Genomic DNA, 21,990 nt, shown 5'->3' with positions numbered 1-21,990 from the left:
TTAATGGTATATACTAGTACTGTGTATATAGAATTTATTTACAATTCTACTCTGTTACGAATTTGTGTTTCTGTTTCAGTTTTTTTTTATACAATCCTGCGGCCGTTAATCCCAAAGGGCAACCTGCAAGCGCGATTCTCTTCCCTTCATTTTTTTGGTCACATCATCCTTTGTGTGCCTTCTGTCTATCACCATAAATAAACTCCCCACCCCCGTTTCGTCCCTTTTCATTAGTTTATCGTTTTTTTTTTTGCATTGCATTGCACAGCATTTGCAATAATAATAATAATACTCCAAATGAAACAAAAAATAAGGAGTTTCTTTTACTTATTGTGTAACACCAAGATGTTGCCACCCACTGTTGAGAGGCTGTTGTGTTCCATTAGTTGTTTGTTTGTCTTGCTTGCTTCTTGTTGAGTTTCCTAATTAATATAGTTTAACTTACTACACGTTTGCTACACGTTTCGTTTCATTGCTGCTAGGTTGTGGGTTGTGTGTTTGTGTGTTTATTTTACATAGTAACTCTAAGTCAATTGTTGTTGCTTTATGTGCTGTTCCTTCGTTTGCTTAAAATCGAGCTTTACTTCTCTTCAATCTATTCGTTCATGATCCGTAGGTGTGTTGCTTTAGTTTCTGCCCAATTGCGTCAGCTGCTTTAAAATGCAGATGTTTTCTCTAATCTCTTCTTTCCGATACATCTGTTAAGTTTTGTTCTTCAATTTCCCCCCTGCGTTTCCTATTTAGTTTTCTTTCTTCTTTATATCTCGTTGATTCCCTATGATGTCTTATATCTCTATATTTCAATTGTGGCTCCCACAGCGTGATCAACTCTACTCTGTATACAATATATAGCTTTATATATATATATATATCGATGTGTACGTATGTATATATATATATATAGATGTATAGTATTAATATAATATCTCACAATACACTTTAAGCTTCGGTTTCATTTAACTTTATGTTGCTTGTTGAGTCGACCGGTTCATTTACCGTTAAATCGGACTTTGATTCATACCGGCTGTTATATGTATAGATGCTTGTATTCTGTCACGACCATTTCATCTATAGTTTTGTTGCACTTTCAACGTATCCGTTTCCTCAACGTTTAATGCTGTTACATTTGTGGTGTATTAGTTAGTTTTGCACTCGCTCCACACCCTTTTTCTTACGCACCTTTTTAAAAGTAATGCGCATCAAATGTGAAATCATCTTCTAGATCATCTTCCGGCCCTAATTACCATTGCTCTTCGTGATCGGGTTTAAGTGGTTCGTGTGTTGTGGTTTCGTACAATATTATAGTCTTTTAGTTTAGTAATGCTTTCAGTTTGTTGCTCTTTGTGAAGAGTTTGGTGCAAAGTCGCCCGCAGCTTTCCTGTTACCAGTGTGTTTACCATTCGTCGCTTAAATTATCAATAGTTGTTGCTTTTGCTTTGAGTTGAGTTGCACTTTGTGAATATAGGTGTTTCTTTTGGTTGTTGTTGTGTGGTTTCTCACACTTTTGCCTACCCACAATACATTCTCATTCTATCTCCTCTAGAGGACATCTCTTTACCAATAGTAAGTTACATGAATTGCATGAATTCTTGCAGGTTCCTTCCACTTTCCTATTACACGAGATTTCTTTTATTGTGGCACATACAAAAGCAGGGAAAACTTATAATTGTGTGAATGTTCATTGCAGGATCGTGTTATGAATTGCGGGACGATTGATACCACATTGAATCGCAACTAAATTAAGGGTTTAGTAAAACACCAAAGTTAACTGTATGATTTGTAAAATGTGAAAACATTTCACATAGCCATGCACGGGCTAGAACGTGATTGCTAACTTGATGCTTCTTACTACCCGGTTTAGTATACGTTTCCATTAGATGTAGCAAATAATCTCTATGAACCCTCTCAATTTAACCATGACCAATTACACTCATTCATCTAGGGTAAGAACCGAAGTAGAGGAGTACTATTGATGTGAAACCATTTGATTCTCGTTAAAAACGCATGCACAATTTTGAAAGTGATAACATGGTAAAATAAATAGTTAATCCGCTTCGTCAGAAACACCTTTCAATAACGCCTATCTGGCGTTGTTGCCATGCATTAAAAGGGTTTTTACATTTAAAAAAGGCAATTTATAACAGGGCTGGTCCGAATGCCAAATGGTAGCTTACTGCATTTGTAAAGATCTCTTGTTGCAAGAACAAATTGTAGATTCGATCCCAAACGTAAACTATAATCCCGTCGCAACACTTGTCATTGCAAAGAATAATTAGGTAGGACATTTGAATGTAGGTTTATTGAGCTATTTCAAGTTACTTTTGCTATCATCTTTGGAGTTGATTGTATGCCTAATAATAATTATCAACTGTTTAGCTATTGGTTGCTGTGGTCGCACAAAAGAATTAAATAAGTTTATTATCCATCCATCCAGCAGGTTCATGCAGACTTTCCTTGACAATGGTAATGGTTCCAGCAACACTTCTAGTGTTGCGAATCAAATGTTACGTTTCGTTTGACTTAATCTCCACATGTACGAGAAAACCTTATTCCCTTTGTTCCTGCTCCACAGACACAACCTGCCAAACAATGAAAATGTCGTGAAGAATTGTACGAAAGTGAGAGTGTATTAATTAACGGTAGCAAAAGTGTTGTACACTTACAGTTTAAAGAGAAGCATATAAAACATAATTGTATTTGATAATATAATTGTGACGTTTAGACTTGAGAGAAAAAAAGCATTGCTGTTCTTTGCAGCACCACCTGTTGTCACACTCCACATTCCGTGACGTTATTTAACTAGTATTGCTAGCAAACTTTCGTTAACGACTTACCAAACCCAACTTTTTACTCGACTACGTGTGTAGAACAAGGTAGATAAAACAAGTGTATGGCGAAACTAGCGGTAGAGTATGGTTTTGACTAAAAATTTTCTAACTTATCTTTCATGCAGACGGATCATTGTCCTTCGCTTTAGAGCTGTTACTATTGCTGCACAGTATTTTCATTTAATAAATTAAACTACTGTTGCATTACTTTTGTGTATCCTTCTTTCGGTTTCTATTCATATTTTAACTCCTTTCTTGTAGTTGCTTCTCCTAAGTTTCGTAACAAACTTCAAGCGCTCTCTTTCTGTGCTTTACTAAAAGTCTTGCCATTTATATGTCTCTTTGATAAGTCTTTCGTGTGTGTGTGTGATCCTTCTATTACGTGAGCATCAAGCATGTAAATAATTAAAAACTCTATAAACAACATATAAAATAGCCTTATTCATAATGTTCCACCATTTTATGTACCCCTTGACTAAATGTAGCTGTTTGTGTGGATACTTCTTTTTACCGTGTATATAAAAGAAAATTATGCGTTTTCCTTGCCTCCGCGCAGCCTTGGCCCATGATACAATTACATGTTTTACAATTGCTAGGAACGGGATCATCGATGGTTCAATAGTAGTGTCTTTGATTATTCCTTAAGAAGGATAGGAAATGGTTGCTGATATCGATGAGAATAAACTGTTCCCAACACTGTTCGCGTCTGGCTTTGCCCGACCAAAACAATGCATCTCTTACTAAGAACGATTAACGATTCAAACGCCTCAGACAAATTTAAGCACGAAATACGCGGCCTTAAGAGACAAAAACTGCTTCTCTTATCAGTCCACTATGAAGCACAATCTAATTTAGCGCCCTTTAGCTGATGGTTTTATGAAAAAATGTGGTAAGATCCTGCAATTGGCCTATCGCAGTAAAACGACTAAAGTTTGTAAAAAAAAATAATGGCAGACACCTTTTCAAAACGATAATCCACAACAAAATAAAACTATTTACCATTTATCATCTCTTAGCTTGATAATTTTACACAGTGTTGCAGTTGCTCTCAATAACTTAATTCATCATTCATGCGTATGTTTAACGACAAAGCAAACCAACATATAAATTATTCTAATATACCGCCAACTCTTTCTCCCTCTCTAGTGTGGTTCATGTATAACAAATACGATTACTTAGTTGCCTCTACGGCTGTGAAAATAACAAAAGCGTACAGTTGAGCCATTTTGGTTCACCAAAGATCACGAAGCTGTTGTTGCTGCTGCTGTTGTTGATTGTTTTCGTATGCTGATTTTGCCATTCCCACCAGCATTCGGCTGGATTCTAGTGTTCGGCCAACTTATGTTCTCATTTTAACCATTTGATTGGTACATTGCAATCGTTCACATAACTGAAGAAACGCTCTATGTTATGACATATAGTTGAATTTACGTTCGTAACGTCACTTTGAGAATCATGTAACGCAACAAACACCATTGACAACATAGCTCTGGAAATTGTAAAAGTTGTGATTTGCGCCTTATGGATTGCTTTTGGATACTATGTAGTTCGCATGGTAATACACAGAACGGTACTGGTCCAATTTATCTGTCATGTTATATTGACAGAAAGCGATGCTGTGGATAGACTTAAGAGTGTGAAAAGATATTTGTTCAAGCAGAGGCTTTTGCGTCCGTCTCGTACGGCCTTCCATATTCTTCAGCCTTTCCCGTCTGCTCGTCGTTGGTCATTATTGTCATAATAAGAAAGTTCTCTAACTGGCTAGAACGGTTCTAGCTGCTTCTGCACCGGTTCTACCAGCATGACCCAATGTTACATGCGCCGAAGCTTCTGAATCCCAGCTTGTACGTACTTTACGACATTGTACAGGGAACTGTGCAGCGTCATGGGCCCGTTTTCGTGATCTAGTTCGATGAAAAATTCTAAAACAAAAGAATCATTAGCAAACGCAACATCTCTACGGCCTCTTCCCATCAGCCCCACTTACCGACATGGTTCCCGCGTGACACTAAGCTATCCGCTTGCTCCCAAAGATCGAGACAAGTGGAAAGATGAGTAAACAACGTAGTTTGCTTTTGATACGCTGCATGGACCTAAAATAATTCAAATGCAGTGAAAAATACCGTCACTGCCATGCTGTATATTTACTGCTGCCATTCGAACTTACATTTATTGGCATTATAATGCATTGAGCAGGAGAAGAATTCATCGGCGGCATTGATCCAACGTGGTTGTTTTGTCCAGAACTGTAACCAGAGCTCTGCAATAACGAAACAAATTATAAATATTCGTGAATTCAGTTTTTTCTTATTTCTTCTTAGAATTCGGGGCTATTGTATTGTTAACAAATTGTTTTATTTTATATATTTTATTACTTAAATACTAAATTGCAATTATAGATAGACATACCTGCGAACCAACCGACGTGGGCGACAGTGGAGACGGAGTATTACCATTAGCTAGCTCCGCCGGTACTGTGCTGGTTTTGTGATTAAATTCGCCGATTGTCTTGCCCGTTTCTTTCATGTCCATTCGGCGCATCTTGTATAACTTGAGATAGATCAATGATTGACAGCGCAAACTAAGGAGAAAAAATCGCACAAGCAGTGTGATCAGTTAAATTCCATTCACCTAATATGCAGACTTTCTCTTACCTGAGAATCGCCACCTTTGTGTGGATATTACCCTGCATCGTTTGATTTTGCAGTTGACTACGAAATTTAGACGAAATGAACCTAAAGAGGACAAAAAAAAGTATAAGGTTAGTTGTCGTCCTGCATTTACAATTCATTCAGGACGTTCATGCGATAGAAACGGTCAGTAAGGACGACCAACGACCCGTCATCCTACATTCTGTCACACTCACTTAATCAAACAAAGCGTATCTTTGTACATCGTAAAGGCAGCTTTCTCGGTAATCGGGTCTCGCTCCATCGTGTCGCCAGTGAGCAGGAAAAACAGCACGGCTTCCAGGTACAGCATTGCTTGTGCTAAATGGTCTCCTTCCCGATCGGCCGCGTGCTTTAACCGCTTTGCTTCCGAGAGAAATCGGCTTTGGTCCCGTATTTCCGGTACTTCCTCGTTGCGTTCGAAGTACGACACATACACCTTTTTGATTTGCACCGGGACCTCTGCTGGTGGTCCAATATCACCGCCTGTTGCGGGCGCAATGCCCGAATCAAACCCATTAGCACCGACCGTCAGATGTTGTTGCTGCTGTTGCCCTTGAACATTGGTGCTGCTGTGATGCTGTTGTCCGTTTCTCTCAATTGCTATCGCTGTACGACCTGAGCTTGCTCCCGATGAGCTTTCATCTAACCGATCGTGATTGGTTGGTGGTAGTTGGTCAAGTTGATCAGTCTGGAAATGGGGTAACGGACGGAAGAAAAAAAAACATAAATAACAACGATTCCTTCAAATAAGCGTTATGCACAAGACGATCACCTGTAAGTTGGCGGATGTTTTATCCTTTTTCCGGCGCTTCTCCTTGTACGTATTGTTACTCCCCGAGCTGACGGATCGCTTACGCATTCGTCCACTGCCTCCCGTATCTCCATCTCCTGCTGTACCATTTGTCAACGTAGGTCCCATGGTCGGCTTTCCCAGCTTATTATCCGTCAACAAATCGTCCCTATTGTACTCCTGTTTAATCAATGATTGAGCTGCTGGCGTACTGCTCTCCTGCTTTATCACTCCCCCATAGTTGGAGTATTTTCCACCACCGCTGCCACGGTTGCTGCCGTAAAGTAGGGAAGTTGTCTTGTCCTCCTTCAAACGCTGGTCGTCGTAGCCGAGTTTTTCGGATTTTGTCAACAATTTTTCGTCGTACTTGTCACTTTCGACGCCTTTTGGCCCGGCGTCGGATTGACTGGCAAGATGTTGATGATGGTTAGTGTAGGTGGTTTGCGGATGATGCCGATGGTGCAACGAAGGTGAATTATTTCCGTAAGAAGCATCCAGTCCTGCGCGATAATCTCGCGCCTTCTGGGCGGCACCACTGTGGTCACTGTTGATGGAATTGCTTCTGTGTCGCTCGGAGGATCCAATAGTTCCATTTTCTAGCACTGGCGATGATTCACCCGCCAGTAGTCGATTGGGAACGCTTCCACCATACGACACACGATCATCCAGTAGCCTGGGTGTCGAGGAGGAACTGTGCACTGAGCTGCCACTGCGATCGTGGTGGTCTTGCTGGCCCACCGAACTTCGCCGCCGCTTACCGTGCAGCTGATCGTACGGGCTTTTGTTCTTCTGTCGCGCGGAAGAGGCACTGCGGTGTGCGTTGTAGTTATCGTGTGACCGCAGTCCAGACTGGGGCCGGTTCTGTGGTGGTGGCGGTGGAATTTTTAACAAACGACTTAGATCGATCCGACAAACGAGCGAAACATTGTTGTTGCTTAAGGCACCACTGGTATGTGAATAGAGCATCTTGTCCAGTGTAGGTGAGACGGCCGCCGCTAACCCTGCCGTTCCCTGACTGCTGGGTCGACTCTCTCCTGTGGCAGAAGGTGGCCTGGGAGAAGTTTCCACCAGTCCTGGTACGGTGAGGTGCTGATGTGCCGATCGCCGCATCTCGGTAGCTGCTGTTCCAGCTTGATTGTTAGCGTTTGGTGTCGTCGAAGCTCCATTGCTTTTCGCCACATTCAGCTCATCAACGTGGTCAATGTAAACTTGACCCTTGCCTTTTCCACCCTTTCCTTTGCCGCCCTTTCCCTTGCCACCACTGGCAGCAGCTGTGTTGATAAACACCCGAGCAAAGAGAGCCGCTTTCTTATTTTTATTTTGTTTCTGAAGATGGGAAATAGAATGCAACGTGAATAAAAAAAAGTTAATCAATCTGTGATCATAAAGTTAACGTGATTTGAGAGTAAGTACCTTTTCTTTTTTGGTTGGAGTATCGCTATCACTATCGCTGTGAGAATCAGAGCGATCGTCATCATCATCATCGTCGTCGTCATCGTCGTCGTCGACAGTCTTGTTTCCGTTGGAGTTGAGCACACGGGATTCTTCCTCATCGACTGATGTCTGACTGATTGATAGTTTATGTGATTTCTTGGGAAGGTTTCCACTAGTTGCAACTTCTCCTAACCTTCCACCGCTGCCTTGGAAGGGCGATGTTATTAAAGAAGGCCTCCTGGAATGGCAATAAAAAGAAAGCAGACACGGTTAAAGGATCCGTATTGTTATCCAACTGCAGCATAGCAAAATAAATCTTTCCAACAGATATGAGTTTTACGGCCGGGCCGTAATACTCAATCAAATAAATATATTAATAAATAAGGAATGAATTTAATCTACTTCACTGCTTGCAGCCATACAGAACTGAAGCACTGAAGGATTGTATCATTGATACATGTGGCATTGTCAATATCAAACTTACTCGTCATTGCTGTCGGATGAAAGATTGTGTAGATGATAGTTATTGCTACTCCGACTACTGCCGCTTCCATTGATGGGTCCATTTTTCATAGAAACATCGTTGGTGATCGATCCATTTCCCTTGCCCGCTGATATGTTGCTCGTCAAAACGTCAGCCGGTGCCATTTGGTCCAGCTTCTTCTTCGATTTATGCTTCTTCGCCTTCATCACTGGCACAACGGGATCAGCTGGTGCGGGTGTAGATCGTTCGTGACCAGAATTTGAGTCCGCAGACTCTCCTGACGATGCTACTCCGTCCTCCTCAGCCGACGAACCCGACGAAGAGGAGCTACTCTCGGTGGAAAGCACTGTTTCGCTGCTGAGAATCTTTGACGAGCGCGGTTTGCGGGAGTTTGCCTTTTTCGACAGGACGATTCCATCAACAGACGGAATGCTAATCGGAGGACTCATAATACCCGCAGCTCCAGTATCACCGTGAGCGTACGGTAGCGAATTTATAGCCGACGAGGCGCTACCTTTTTTGGTAGGTGTTGACCCATGGGAGGACGTTTTGCTTGACCGGTGTCCACCTCCACTCGTTATAGAGTCTGCATCTGAATAACGAGCACTGGATGCGGCACTTGTAGTACCACCACCTCCACCACCACCACTACCATGAGTATTGCTACTGTGTCCTTTACGCACTCGACCCCGCGGTTTCAGATGCGTCTTTTCCTTCTCAAAGGACTGTGATCGACTTCTTCGCGCTGCACCGTATCGTTCGTCTTCGCTGCTGCTTGTTGAACTATCGCGAGTTTCACGCTCATTGCCACTTCCAGCTATAAGCTTCCGTTTCCACTTTTTCTTTTTGACAGCGTTAACTGTCGTTGACGCTAACACTACACCATTTCCCGCCGCCACCGGTTCCCCATCCGGTTGATGGGACATATGGGTGTTAACGTGGTGGAGATTTACACGGTGCTGTTGCTCAAGGTCGCCACCGACCATTGAGGGTATCTCTGCGTCGTCCGAATCGGAATCCGACATGCTCGAGATGGGTTTGATCAGGCTAAACTCTTTGGCTTCCTGTAGGGCACATATCACATCTACCTGTTCGACACTGTCGTTAAACAGGTGTTGCTGTTGGCGATGGTGGAGGCTATAGTTACCGACGTGATGTTGCAGCTCCGGACTTTTCGCAGGACTAGACAACGATAACCGATCGGCACCGTCATCCTTTTGCTCACTCTTGATTCCGGGTGGCGAGGCACTGTTTTCGCTGGGATACGGTTCCTGCTTTACGTACGATGACGATGAGGATCCTGCATTGATACCGGAGGACAAAGATACACCCTGGCCTGCAGGCAGCTCGCTATTGCTCGCGTTACTGCTTGCGTTTGATAGGTGGTCATCGTCCAACGGCGCCAGGGGTTCGTTTTTTACAGGTGCAACCGTCGCAGAGCGTCCGTCCGCAATAGGGGATGCGATGAATCCTTGTACGACTTCACTTAAACCGCCTAATCTTTGCTGTCGCAATGGAGATGATACGGAATTTTCTTCATGTGTGTGGTGTAAGTTTTGGTGATGGTGTTGATGATGATGATGGGCACTAGTGCGATCCCCAACAGCACCACCACCGACATGGGGAGCACTTTCGTTTGTTGGCACTTGTTGACTATTGCTGGTAGGCTGCTTTAGGAAATTCAGCAGTGACCAATCGCTTGGCCTCCGCACGGGACTGCTATTGCCATTTCCATTTCCTGTTCCAGCCGCTCCAGTCGCTCCTTCTCCTGCTGCTCCGCTGACACCATTTCCATTCATTCCTCCAGCCATTGGACCGCCTGCCACGGGAACGGTTCCTCCCAATTTATTGCCAATGTTAGAGTCCTCGCTCGATGATTCGTCTGCGCTTTCATTCGATGAGGTATCACTAGAATTGCGTTTCTTCGACTCTCCGTCTGCACCGTCGTCGCTATCCGAGCCATTGTTTGGATTATCGTCCTCTATATTTGAGCTATAAAAGATTTTAACAAAATCATTATGAAATAACTATCTTTACCTAAACATATATAATATATTGTAGAAATTGGTAAGAACACTTACCTAAGTGGACGCATCGCCAATCCAGAAACTGTACCAAAGCCCAATGATCAATGAAACAGCAAATACGAACAACGCCACCAACGGTCAAGTTGGTAAGGAAGAGGCACAACATGACAGGCGCACCAATCAATCCATCATCGGGTCAGCAGCACACAGTTGCAAAGACGGCCAGGATAATCCAGTGTCGTGACACATATTGACACCATTGTCGGTATGGCGCAATGGTAAGATTCGTCGGAAAACACACGAATCAAGCACAGCGTGTAGGGTAGGATAGAATAGTAAGAAACAGAAATATCGATTAAAAATTTGTAATCAATAATTCAACGATTAAGGACGGACAACACTACGACAGAGCTTGACAAAGCTCCCCGACGAAACTAGCTCGCTACTAAATGGGCGTTTGTATGGCATCGGTAAAGAATCGTTAGGACAGTAGCCAGTAGAAATATTTCTGCTGGTTCCAACCGGTCCATGAATAGTTTGTACAGTTAACCACATGGTAATGAGAGGCAGCAGCAACAATGTTGCCTCAGTCCGTTTACGAGACTTTGAGTATTAGAGTTATTTGAATGTGAATTTACAAAAAAATATATTTATGATTTCCTATTTGATCTTTGAACAGCCTTTGCACAGATTTGTTAATTTCTTTAATATGATCTTCAACAAATCACTATTTTTCTGCAGATTAATGTGAAATTCCATACTCAATCATTACTGCATCAACGCATATCTAACTTTCCCGTTGAATGCAACCTATTCGAATTAAACGAAGGGGGAAAACAACAACACAAAAGCACATTTACTGCTGCCTCTAGAGAACAGTATAACAAGCGCTAACGCACCCAACCAACCATAAACTCAATTACTACGCGATAACTACCCGGCACGTGGGTCAGACTCATCTTTCGCCATGCAACACAAACGCCTAGCTGCCAGGCTAGTGTGTCCGTCGTTCCCCGCGGCAAAAGCAAAGGTGAAACATTCGCACACCGTTATACTTACGGGACGATTTCGTGGTACCACCCGCACCTCCAGCCAAAGGTTTCAGCGGCCCCAACATTGAAGGCAGGGTGGCGTAAACGTGCCTCGGGTTTGCGCTCGGGTTGTTGAAGTTAAACTTCGATTCCAACTCCTTGCGCGGTGTGGCCCCGATTTCCGTCAGCGGCGTCATGACGTTGATCTTCATCTCGTTCAATATCTTCTCCACGTTGCTGCCCTGTTTGAGCGGAGTTGAAATATCACTTGAGTTCTGTTTTTCGTGTCATGGCAATGGCATTGTGTCGCGTGTTTGTGAGTACGTGTATTGGTGTGTTTTGTGTCGGATGTATGAAGATGTTTGGCACCAGTATGAGTCGCGAAGATAAATAATTAAGCAGGCGAACGATCAAAATTGACGGTATTATCGTGAAAAGAAGGCAAGAAGAAATAAAAAAACGCAAAAACTGATTAGCAAATTTTTTTAAAATGTAGAACACTCTTTAGCGTCCTGAGAGAATGAAAGTGTGCAAAAAAAAGACAAATTACAACATGCTTGGTAGTTACAGAGAGATGCTACGAAATATGAGTTGATCAACACTATCTATTCTACAATTCGATGCACTAGACATTTTGTTTAAATACAGAAAACTGATAAACAACACAATAAACAGTGTTGCAATACTAAGGAAACTTATAAACAACACACAGTAAATAAACACAATAAACAAAGTAAAAGATTGAACAACAAACAAAAAATGAGTAAAGATCTTAATATAACTATGTACGTTACAGATCGATCCATGTTCAAAACATAAACAATTATATCTTTTAACTACAGTAACTTTAATTACTATGTGACAATCAATGTTATTATACGTTGTCTCTAAGGTAACTAACGTTCAGCCATGTATACAACAAACTTCCTGTGGTGCGTGCGTGCAAATGGATTCGTGTAGGTGAACATAAAAGACATAAAAAAAGGAAAACTAACTACTCTAGGCATTTTTGAGTTTGCAACCTGGGACAGTCGACCGTTGGGCATTTGCGAGGGTAACTTATCACTGCCAAAGGATGGACCACCGGTTCCACCACTGCTGCTGCCGATACTTCCTCCCGCTGACGAGGTTCGGCCGTTCATCAGTGAAGGTGGAACGGATGAAGGCGGTCCTTTCGATGAGAAGTTGTGCGCCTGCAATAAAAGATACAGTTCATTATTAGCATTTATTTTAAAGCGGTCCAATAATTTGAAAAAAAAAAAATAATGAAAGAGAAGGAGTAAGAGAAATATGATTGCTTGACTCTCAATTCTGATTGCAGGTAAGATTGTTTTGATGTACTTGAACTTGTCATTCATATAATGATAATTTTATATACAATAATATTATATTCCAACATTATGTATTTGAGTTTTTAATTAAAATTGATAAACAATACAAATCTTTCCTGTTTTTTAAGATAAGAAAAAGATAAATCTCCGCAAATACAAACTTTTACAAATTGAAGTATTATTTTACAATTGAATGAAAAAATGGCCTTACCTCGTGTTTGTTAAACGACCCCGCTGAGGATGAAGAAGAGGACGTATAATGGCCCGGTAGATTGTTCCATCCTGCGCTCGATCCCGATGGCCGTCCATTGTAAACGGAGCGATTGTCGGCCGGTTTGACGAAGTTGACATTACTATTGCTAATGGTACTACTACTGCTATTGCTATTGGTTTTTGGTGGAAGCGACCGATGGTGGCTGCCGGCGACCAGGCTGGGCATCGCGCTCGACGAACGCAATGGCGTTGAAGGGGTTGGGGCAATTCCGATAACATGATGCGATGTGGACGGTTCCAGGATGTGTTTCTTAACTACCTCGAAGTTACCAAGTCGCTTCGCGATGTGCATGTCCATATCGGATGGACTTTGCTGCAAAAATAAACGATAATAGAAGAAAATGTTATTCATTTGTTTATTCTGCATTCATTCGTACATGAAATTGTTGTAGAGTAGATATTAAATTGATTGCTCCATGAGATTATGCTGTTGTTTCTTGAAATATTTGAATAACATTGGAATAAATAAAAAAAATCCACATTACGGCCACGAACTGTAGGCTTACTAATTCTGCGTAATTAAATACCCACATGCAAATGCGAATAACTATTCATAAAATGACAAGTATTTATTGTCACCACGAAAAACAATATTACTACAGATTTCAGTCCAAAGTAAAAGCAACGATTATGTATCCAATTCGTACCACTCATTAATCATTAAAATCATTCTGTTGCTTTCCATTTCATTCTGCAACCTTGTCTTCCTGAATAATCAATGGTAAATATGCATCTTTTCAATCCACTCGACCCCTGCCAGCGAAATGTTTTGTGCCCTTTTTTCCATTCATTATCCTTCATCGAACACTCCCCCATTACAAATGAACGGAAACGTCAAGGATGCAACAACAAACACGGTTGTTGTGAATAATCAATGCAGCGAGAAATCAATTCAATTTTTTATGATTACGCGCTCGCTTCATTTCATTAAACGATTATCGGGTTTAACTTGTCCCGTTCCCCTCCGTCCACCCTTGCAATCCCGACCGACACGGGCCACCGTTTTAAGGCACATCATCTCGATTTCATGCTTTCGACGAGATTGCCTCGTCACAGACATTTCCGCAAGTCTGATGATTGAATTTTCTGTTGCGATACTGCGTTTGTCAACTGTACTAGAAACGGGCACAACGGAAAGTTACACTTGCCTCTTATCAGTGCTTTATCGATAGCTGCCCACACTCACACTTTCACCTTTACTCTAGGTCTAGGAACAGAGGTATGGCTGCGGGTTACACATAGATGAATTAATACTTCACTGAAAACGATCAACGGCAAATGGTCTAAAACAATATATGAAAGATCGCTCAATTCCATCCAGCGTGAAAGGCAATTTACTGAACTTTTCAATTACAGCTAGATTAATTAATTTGAGTTTGCATACAAGTGCAATCTGTCACATGCAACATTTAAAGGGCAAAATAATTATACAATCATTTATGATCGAGATTAATCACAATTCGTTTCGGAGTAAAAAGTAGAAATGCATTATTTATTTATTGCTTCAATGATGTATGGCATACATTGTATGCAATCCTTTCGTTTCGACACACCAATATTTTCAAGTCAGTACGCATCTGTTCCTAATCTTTAATGTGCCGAATGTGTAAACATGTGATGCGAACTTCCCAGCGACGATACCATCACCATCAAGTGCAATCGGAAACACGGAAATTCACATGCAAAACACGACATCGCACTTAAAGGGAGCGCGTTTGCGTTGCAATTTTCGCTTCGAGCAAATGCCTGATTTATGGCAGATGCATCGTTCTTAGGAACATTCTTCTCCCGTTGACTATACCTAGTCTCACCGGAATCTACACAATAATGCAATCACTGTACAACTACCTACGCTTGGCAGAAGGTGCAAAGTGCCGTCCGCAAAGCTTTTGCCATAATCCGTATATTTAACCGTTTTGGCGTAATGTTTCTTGTCATTGAGAAGTTTCCTCAAAGTGAGTTTCGTTTAAAAGGATGTTCTACCAATGTTTTGACAAGCGCACACGCGTGAATGCGTACAGGGAAATTGCAGACAATTTACCGTTTGTATGAAGTTTGGTTGGGTAAATGTTTCAATAGACACTAGGTAAATTTAAGTAAATTTATATGTTTTATAATTCATATTTGCTAGGCTAATTATAATCAAAACGCTGAGCTCCTAACAGATCTACAAGTGTGTAAAATATTGTAGTGTAAAATATTATTGTCGTATATATTGATTGAGTCTTCAAATACCATCTTCATAACAACATCACGCATCTCGTTGGCCATTTGGTTATGTTTGGATAGTGCCGAAAGATTCCTAAAAATGTCAGGATATGTTAAAAACACGCGACAAGTTGTAAAAAATACACTATGCTATGTACTTTGAAGGCAAATCTCTCAATACGTACGTCAATGAAACGTGAAATACTCCTTAATCAACAGAACGGTCTTCTCGGTCCATTCCAACATAAAGCAGCATGCACATTTTGCTTCAAACGTAAGAAAATAAAAACTTCTACACAACGACATCAAAATGTCTGCAAAATAACACGGTCATTGGTGCGTTACATTTCACACTAAACAGTAACGAGTGGGAAGATAAATCTCTCCCCGATCAACCGTGCAGGGCGCGAATAGACAAAAAAAAAAACGATCAAATACGAACTCGTACTGCTTCCTCCAGCGCACCACACAATCTCATACGACAACTTGTGATTTATGTTAAAATCAATTTTCCGACCATCTGGGGAGATGATGGTGGCCGCTAGTAAGGCATTCGCGCTTACTGTATCAACGAAACATGAATGCAAGATTACAATTGCAAACCCTCAGTGGAATAACATTCACACCCGGTCCACGAAACATAAATGTTGAACTAGAGCGAAGCATTGTCGTCCAACAGCGCGTTTGGTCGGAGCGTGCTTCTTTCAGCATCGATACAATGCCATTTCACGATCACCCATCAGCGTCGCCACACACATAAGGGATCCGACAAAATATTTGATTCGCGTAAACTATACCGTGAGTGTGCTAATATCGGTGACTGGCACACAAGTAAGCCTGTTTGGGTATGCTGGGTAAACGAAGGACTACCCAACCCATCGGACTAGTAGAGTGAACAAAATCCACACTAATACGAACGTTTGCGAAATAACATGACACATAAAATGTAAAATGTAAAACAATAATTACGACTTTCAAAGAGCTCCACTTTGCACATTTTATTATCGTGAACTAAAAAGGAATATCTAGAACCAAAATATTTACTTGTAAGTTATATGTGCTTTTCACTATTTTCAAACATTATTTGCTATGCGTTATTTATGTAAAACATTTTTATTACAAATATATGATCATCGAAACGTACTCACATCACAGTATTTAAATAAATCGTTAAGTATGATAATTTAATGCATTGGGAGCCACCAACTAAATTGTTGCTATGAAATGGTAATCGAAGTTAGCATGAAAACTCAGCAGAACACAAACGCATTAAGCTCATCCTAATTACATTTTATTAGCTCGCGAATAAAATATTTAAATCTCAGAGAAAAAAAAGCTAATGCACCTAAACTTTAAAAAAAACCTAAACCTAATGTGTACAACACGATGAACCTTTTCCAGAAAGACTTGAATATAAAATTCAAATAAAATGTTAATTAAATTATAATTTGAATATAGTTAAATCAATTGAATAACACAGCATACAGTGGAACAAACTGATACAAAATTTATTCAATCGCTTTGAGAATATCCAGAATTGTAAAATAAAAATGTCCTAAAAAATGTAAAACAGCCTTTTTCCAGTCAAACTTATTGACAAACAGATTCCATGCACAAAACCCTCGCAATACTCGAGCTTTCTTTTCTGTAAGTAAACACAATGTCACAGTAGCTCTCAATGTAGCTCTCAATAGTGACGCATTTGTAACGTTTGCACTCCGCGATGGAAAATGCGTAGATGAGGGTGTTTCAATTCATTCAATTTGTAAACAAAATAATCAACAACACAGATTGAACAGCAGCATGGATGGATAGCAAACAAGAACAACACGACATGTTGCCCACACAATAGTAATGATGCCAAATACTACTACCACTGCTCCACCTCTACAACTAATGGTTTGTAACAAGAATGATTCTATAATTTTATATTTCTTCAATCTGTATGACACATGGAAACGAGAATGAATTATTGCAATAGAAAACGGTACATTATTGCCTTCACATTATTCGTTATCGTGATTTAACATTCCGAGAAACGGAAGAACTGTAACATGCCACTCGCACTATGTCAATTTAAAGTAACGCATACTCCAAATAGAAGTCAAGCCAGCCGAATAATGAGAATCCACAAATTCGTCAGCATATCGGGTGTTTCAAAATAGTAACCTCAAAGAGCTTCTGTATAAAAGTGACATTAAAAAAGAGTCAATGTATACACACATGGTTGACATACATAAAATCAATAAAAGAAAAAAGAATGGTAAACATTCAATTACATTTAACTATCTGAATGTACATGCTCACTCACTGCATCCACCATCCCCCATGTGACCAGAAAAAAAACGATAAAGTAAAATAGAACCAGCATAAACTCGCAATCCTGGGTGTGGGAGGTTCCGGTAGAATGTGATAAAAGCACACGAAAAAGACATAAAAATCAAATGATCTGCTTCACGTATGAAATGCAGTCCGTTTGTGTACCATCCGTTGAACCAATCAAGTTGAAAATTGATTGCTATAAACCATGGATGGGAGTTAAACAAGCAGCATTTCGTACCGCCAGTCTCGACCGCAGCATACATTTTACCATCAGCTTTACATTAAATTAATTTTAACGCATTGTTATTTTTTCATTTTTGATTTTTTGCGATTTTTTAGAGCAAGGGAAGGTGAATTTGAAAATGAATAATTGACTGTATTTATATGAATAAATTTATTTTTATTAATAAATGCTCATATATTTACTAACTATTTGTGCGCTAGTGTTTTTTCATGTCCGATTTTTATTGGGTATTTTGTGTGAGTGCATGAAGTAAAATTATACATATTAGAATTCTTACGATACATGTAGTTAATTGTAACCATTTATTTATCGTGCAGAACATTTTCCGATATGATACTTATCTCCCTGTTGCAATTATGTTTGAAAACCTCAACTATATAGTGCACCCAGTTCGTCAACAAAAAAGGGTCTAAATTTGTGTAAGTGTTCAGTTGTTCAATGTTACCATCTGGCACTGAAGATCGAAACCAGAACACGTTCTACCGAAATACAGCTGCTGGTTTACATTGTCCGACTTATTTTTGCACTTTGTACACGCTACTAAACTAGGATAAGACAGCTTAAAAAGAGGAGTTGAATATCTTAACAACGACATTTCATCCAACATTCACACCGCTACCAAAAAACACACACACATACACAAATGAAAATATTCTAGCTCGCACGTGAGGTGACGGTGATGTACGTGAGCGTTTTACGCTGTATATTAGTTCCTCTTTCTCACTCAGGAAATCAACCAAAATCCCAAGAGATCCTAACTTCTTAGCTACATGTTGAGAAAGCATCATGTGCGCTTCCCGGAATCACCATCTCCGCCCGCTACTTTGTTGAGGTGCAAAGAACAGGTTTCAAAAAAGTTCCCTTTTCACCTGTACCAACGGAAGAATAAGAATCAAAGAAAATGTAAGAGTGAAGTGAGGCGCCTTGCAACTAAAAGCGAAACCCTGCGCTCATGTCTAGCGTACGCGAGCGGAATTCCAAACGCGAACTAGACACGCGCAACCATGAAAAGATGCAACGCGAGCATATATCAATGTGTCATTGTGGCTTTCATTGAGCACTAGAGAGCACCAAGGACATTGCACTGTCCGTGTTTGATTTGGTAAGCAAAAACAGTAATCTCCACGTGATCTCACACCGCTCTCTCAGCACAGTATTCTTTCTTCCTTATCGACATAGGTTATCGCACCTGCTGGTACACTATCGCCAGGGGGAGGAGAGAGTAAGCCTTACAGCAGCTTCAGATCAACCACCTCAACTAGCTTACCGGTCCTGAATCTGCGAATGTGTTTGGGCGAGTTGGTACGGATCACGTTTTCGGGGCAATCATGAACATCTAGAGATTCTTTTACCAGGAAACATAAAACGTCAAATGCTTGCTCACTTTGTAGCAAAGCAGCTGAACTTTGAAGTGCAAAGTGAAAAACAATCGTGCTTCTATCGAATCCTTGCGAGCTTGATTTTTACTTTTGTATGTGTAAATGTGTATGTAAGTCGATCTCTCTATAGTAATTAACGTAACAAATGTTTCATTCAATCAAACATAATTATTTCCCGCGCACTACCACAAGCTTTGCCTAAGCACTTTGCCTTTGGGTTTTCATGTCAATTGCGTCAAAGACAAATTCGGATCACTCTTCAACTAATTATTTTGAAATGAAAATATGAGTGAACAATTACTATCCAACATGCCCTATGTTACAATAACCTATGACGGGCATGTTATTAAGTCGTACGATTTGACGACTGTACCACGAGGCTGGCTTGCTAACATAAGAAGTTTATTTTCAGCGTGCTTTTCTATGACTTATTCGCTCGCCTACAGCTAAACAGTCATTCCTAAACATGTGAAATACGATCCAAACAAGATGTGAACTCAAGACGATCAAATATGTCCCTTAAATGATTAAACGAAGGGAATGGTTTGACATTAAAAATTAAGTAAAACGTAATAACTCAGATGACACCAAGGTTAATCTGCAACGTCTAATGTTGTTAACATTCATGTACAACGATACTGCGACAGATAAAACAGACAGCATCACAAATTCAACCATAACGCAGTAAAATTACACACCAACACGATACACTTTGCTGCCAATTAATCATTCTTTTTGTCTCGCCTATGTTCTTCCTGTTCTGTTTTATTTATTACTATTTTTTGTATTGTTTCAAACATGACTTTTTTTACTTCGTTTACTTATCTCTTCATTTGCGGTAATGCAATAAATCTGCACCTGTCGTGAGTGGCATTGGCAGATGTTGCTTTAAATTATATCATCGTTTTACATCGCCAGCCTAACGGACAGCAAAACGGTTTTTTGGTTTTTGTTTGTACATACCAACGGGCATCAAAACGATTTTTTTTCTTTTTTTATGTTGTTTGGTAACAGTTGTGCCAGACCTGTTCCTGTATTTTTCAAAAGCACTGCCTGGTGTGCGAAAGTTTTCTGAAGCTCAAGTGAGGTAATTTTATGTTTAATGCCTCACAACTTGATAAATTAAAAGCAACAAAATATGCCACCAAGAAACATCAAACATGACGTTCCAAATACGTTTAAATCAAATAAGTGATCGGTAAGCGCACTAAGCGTAAATCAAGTAATATCCATGTTGTTCGATGTTGATGAACGATGTTATAATGGTTCAAGTGTTGAAATTGCAACCCATAGCAGACTCATAAGTTGCAAAAAGGTGATCTCAATGATTCGATTGAAAATGTACGCTCAAAAAGGAGAAAGGAAGACCCATATTCCTAGCTGCAGTTATATCGCCAATTCAAACTTAATAGCCATACCACATGAACATAAAACCCACTCCAATTACGCCTCACTTACCGAAATAGAGTTCATTTTTACGTTTCAAGATCAACACACGCTTTGCTACTAAAAAGCACACTCGATTTACCTTCCATTCATGAACTGTCCATGATTAATTGAACGTATCTTAATTGAACCTGAGTTATGTTGGACGATTTATCTTCCAAAAACAAAATGAAAGCCAAATAATATTTCGGTGTGCAGAGCAACGAAATCAATACTCTTAGCGAGGTAAATAGTACTAACAGAAGAACAAACGTTTTGAGGGGAGCCATTAAAGTGGCCCAATAATGTTCAATTAACGTTGATATACACAAAACTGTCAGGAAATATTATTTCGACGATCAAAAACAAACAGCCTCCGTCGTCACGTGGACTAAACGTGTCAGCACGGTTCCTTCATTCGGTTTAATTCTTGCATCGTTATAGGTTTCCACCCACGGTTTATTACCGTTTAGCAAAATGCTTTATTTTGCATTAAAATTTAACGCTCGTCTGGGACATTGTTGCCGTAGCGCACAGAGCACGAACCAATCCTGCCAGCAGGGCCACGTGAGGCATCCGATTGGGGCAATCGGAGTAAGAATTTTAACGCTCTCCCACCATTGGAGACTCGGTCGTTCACCAATACAACGCAACTGCTGGCTTGATCATTAGCTGCCAGAGTATCGCGGCCCAATCAAACACAGAGCGCCATCGAAAGTGACGCAAGCAAAAAGTCAAAAGCAAAGCTCAAGTGAACGAACACACCAGCAGCGCGCAGCACACAGCAGACACCTATGTATACAGCTCAAGCTGTAGAGAGGCCTTCGTCTTGGAGAGAACTGTAATACACAGTGTGACGGCGGAACAGCTGAATCCGTTGTTGTGTGAGTGAGCTGTGTTCTTTGTCGCCATTATCGTCAAGCAATCCCAATAAGCAACACCCGTGGAATGTTTTTTTCTCTCTTTTCTTTCACAGCAACATGTTTATCGAAACAATAACGAAAAACCTGTGCATCACAGAGTCGACGAAAGTAAGAGTTACGAAGATACGAATTGCCAGTTTTCATCGCGGCCCTCTAAATTCAAACTTAAACAAACAACAAACTCAATTCCTTATGCTTTTCATTGGAGACTGGTAGCTGGTAGCTTAACACCAACGGTCACAGCACGGAATAACCACCAAACGTATGCTAATTTAATTCGCATAATCGTACAACAGCGTTGCTAACAGGTCAACCAACAACGACATGCTTCCGGTAGGCAAAAGTGTTCGATTAGACGCTAGAGGCTATCGGTAACTACATCACTGACTGGTCACCTTGTAAGAAGAAATATCAACCGAGCACGCAACACACACACACGATGTTTTTAGTTCACAAAAAAGCTACCATCGACAATTGCCCACGTTTCCGCTGTTTTCCAATAGTTCCGGTTCAACACCCTTGCCACGTGATGTTTGGGAAGGAATTGCTTCCCAACCCCTGCCGGAGAATGTGCGCATAGGAAAAGGGGGAGACCGACGACCGGAGTTGAATGCGTGTA

The 21,990-nt window shown here is 40.6% G+C and overlaps 1 protein-coding gene across 9 annotated transcripts in view; it reads right to left on the bottom strand.

Moving 5' to 3' along the window:
- Nucleotides 1-21,990, bottom strand: part of LOC120904958 (AF4/FMR2 family member lilli) — a 62,427-nt gene continuing 40,437 nt past the window's right edge. For 6 of the 9 annotated variants that reach the window (XM_040315499.1, XM_040315500.1, XM_040315503.1 and 3 more), the window contains exons 4-16: nucleotides 12,809-13,183; nucleotides 12,262-12,459; nucleotides 11,295-11,541; nucleotides 10,290-10,317; nucleotides 8,209-10,200; nucleotides 7,704-7,962; nucleotides 6,273-7,616; nucleotides 5,695-6,188; nucleotides 5,483-5,563; nucleotides 5,238-5,409; nucleotides 4,996-5,088; nucleotides 4,816-4,921; nucleotides 1-4,750 (exon numbers count right to left, since the gene is read on the bottom strand). In XM_040315499.1, the coding sequence (XP_040171433.1) occupies nucleotides 4,641-4,750; nucleotides 4,816-4,921; nucleotides 4,996-5,088; nucleotides 5,238-5,409; nucleotides 5,483-5,563; nucleotides 5,695-6,188; nucleotides 6,273-7,616; nucleotides 7,704-7,962; nucleotides 8,209-10,200; nucleotides 10,290-10,317; nucleotides 11,295-11,541; nucleotides 12,262-12,459; nucleotides 12,809-13,183 (5,499 nt within the window). In that variant the 3' untranslated portion in view covers nucleotides 1-4,640. The remainder of the gene's footprint in view (nucleotides 4,751-4,815; nucleotides 4,922-4,995; nucleotides 5,089-5,237; nucleotides 5,410-5,482; nucleotides 5,564-5,694; nucleotides 6,189-6,272; nucleotides 7,617-7,703; nucleotides 7,963-8,208; nucleotides 10,201-10,289; nucleotides 10,318-11,294; nucleotides 11,542-12,261; nucleotides 12,460-12,808; nucleotides 13,184-21,990) is intronic. The other 3 variants (XM_040315507.1, XM_040315506.1, XM_040315508.1) reach the window with 3 other exon arrangements.

Source organism: Anopheles arabiensis, chromosome 3, assembly GCF_016920715.1.
Source record: "Anopheles arabiensis isolate DONGOLA chromosome 3, AaraD3, whole genome shotgun sequence".
In the NCBI taxonomy this organism is placed as follows: Eukaryota; Metazoa; Arthropoda; class Insecta; order Diptera; family Culicidae; genus Anopheles; species Anopheles arabiensis.
This window is presented reverse-complemented; position numbering and strand designations above follow the sequence as displayed.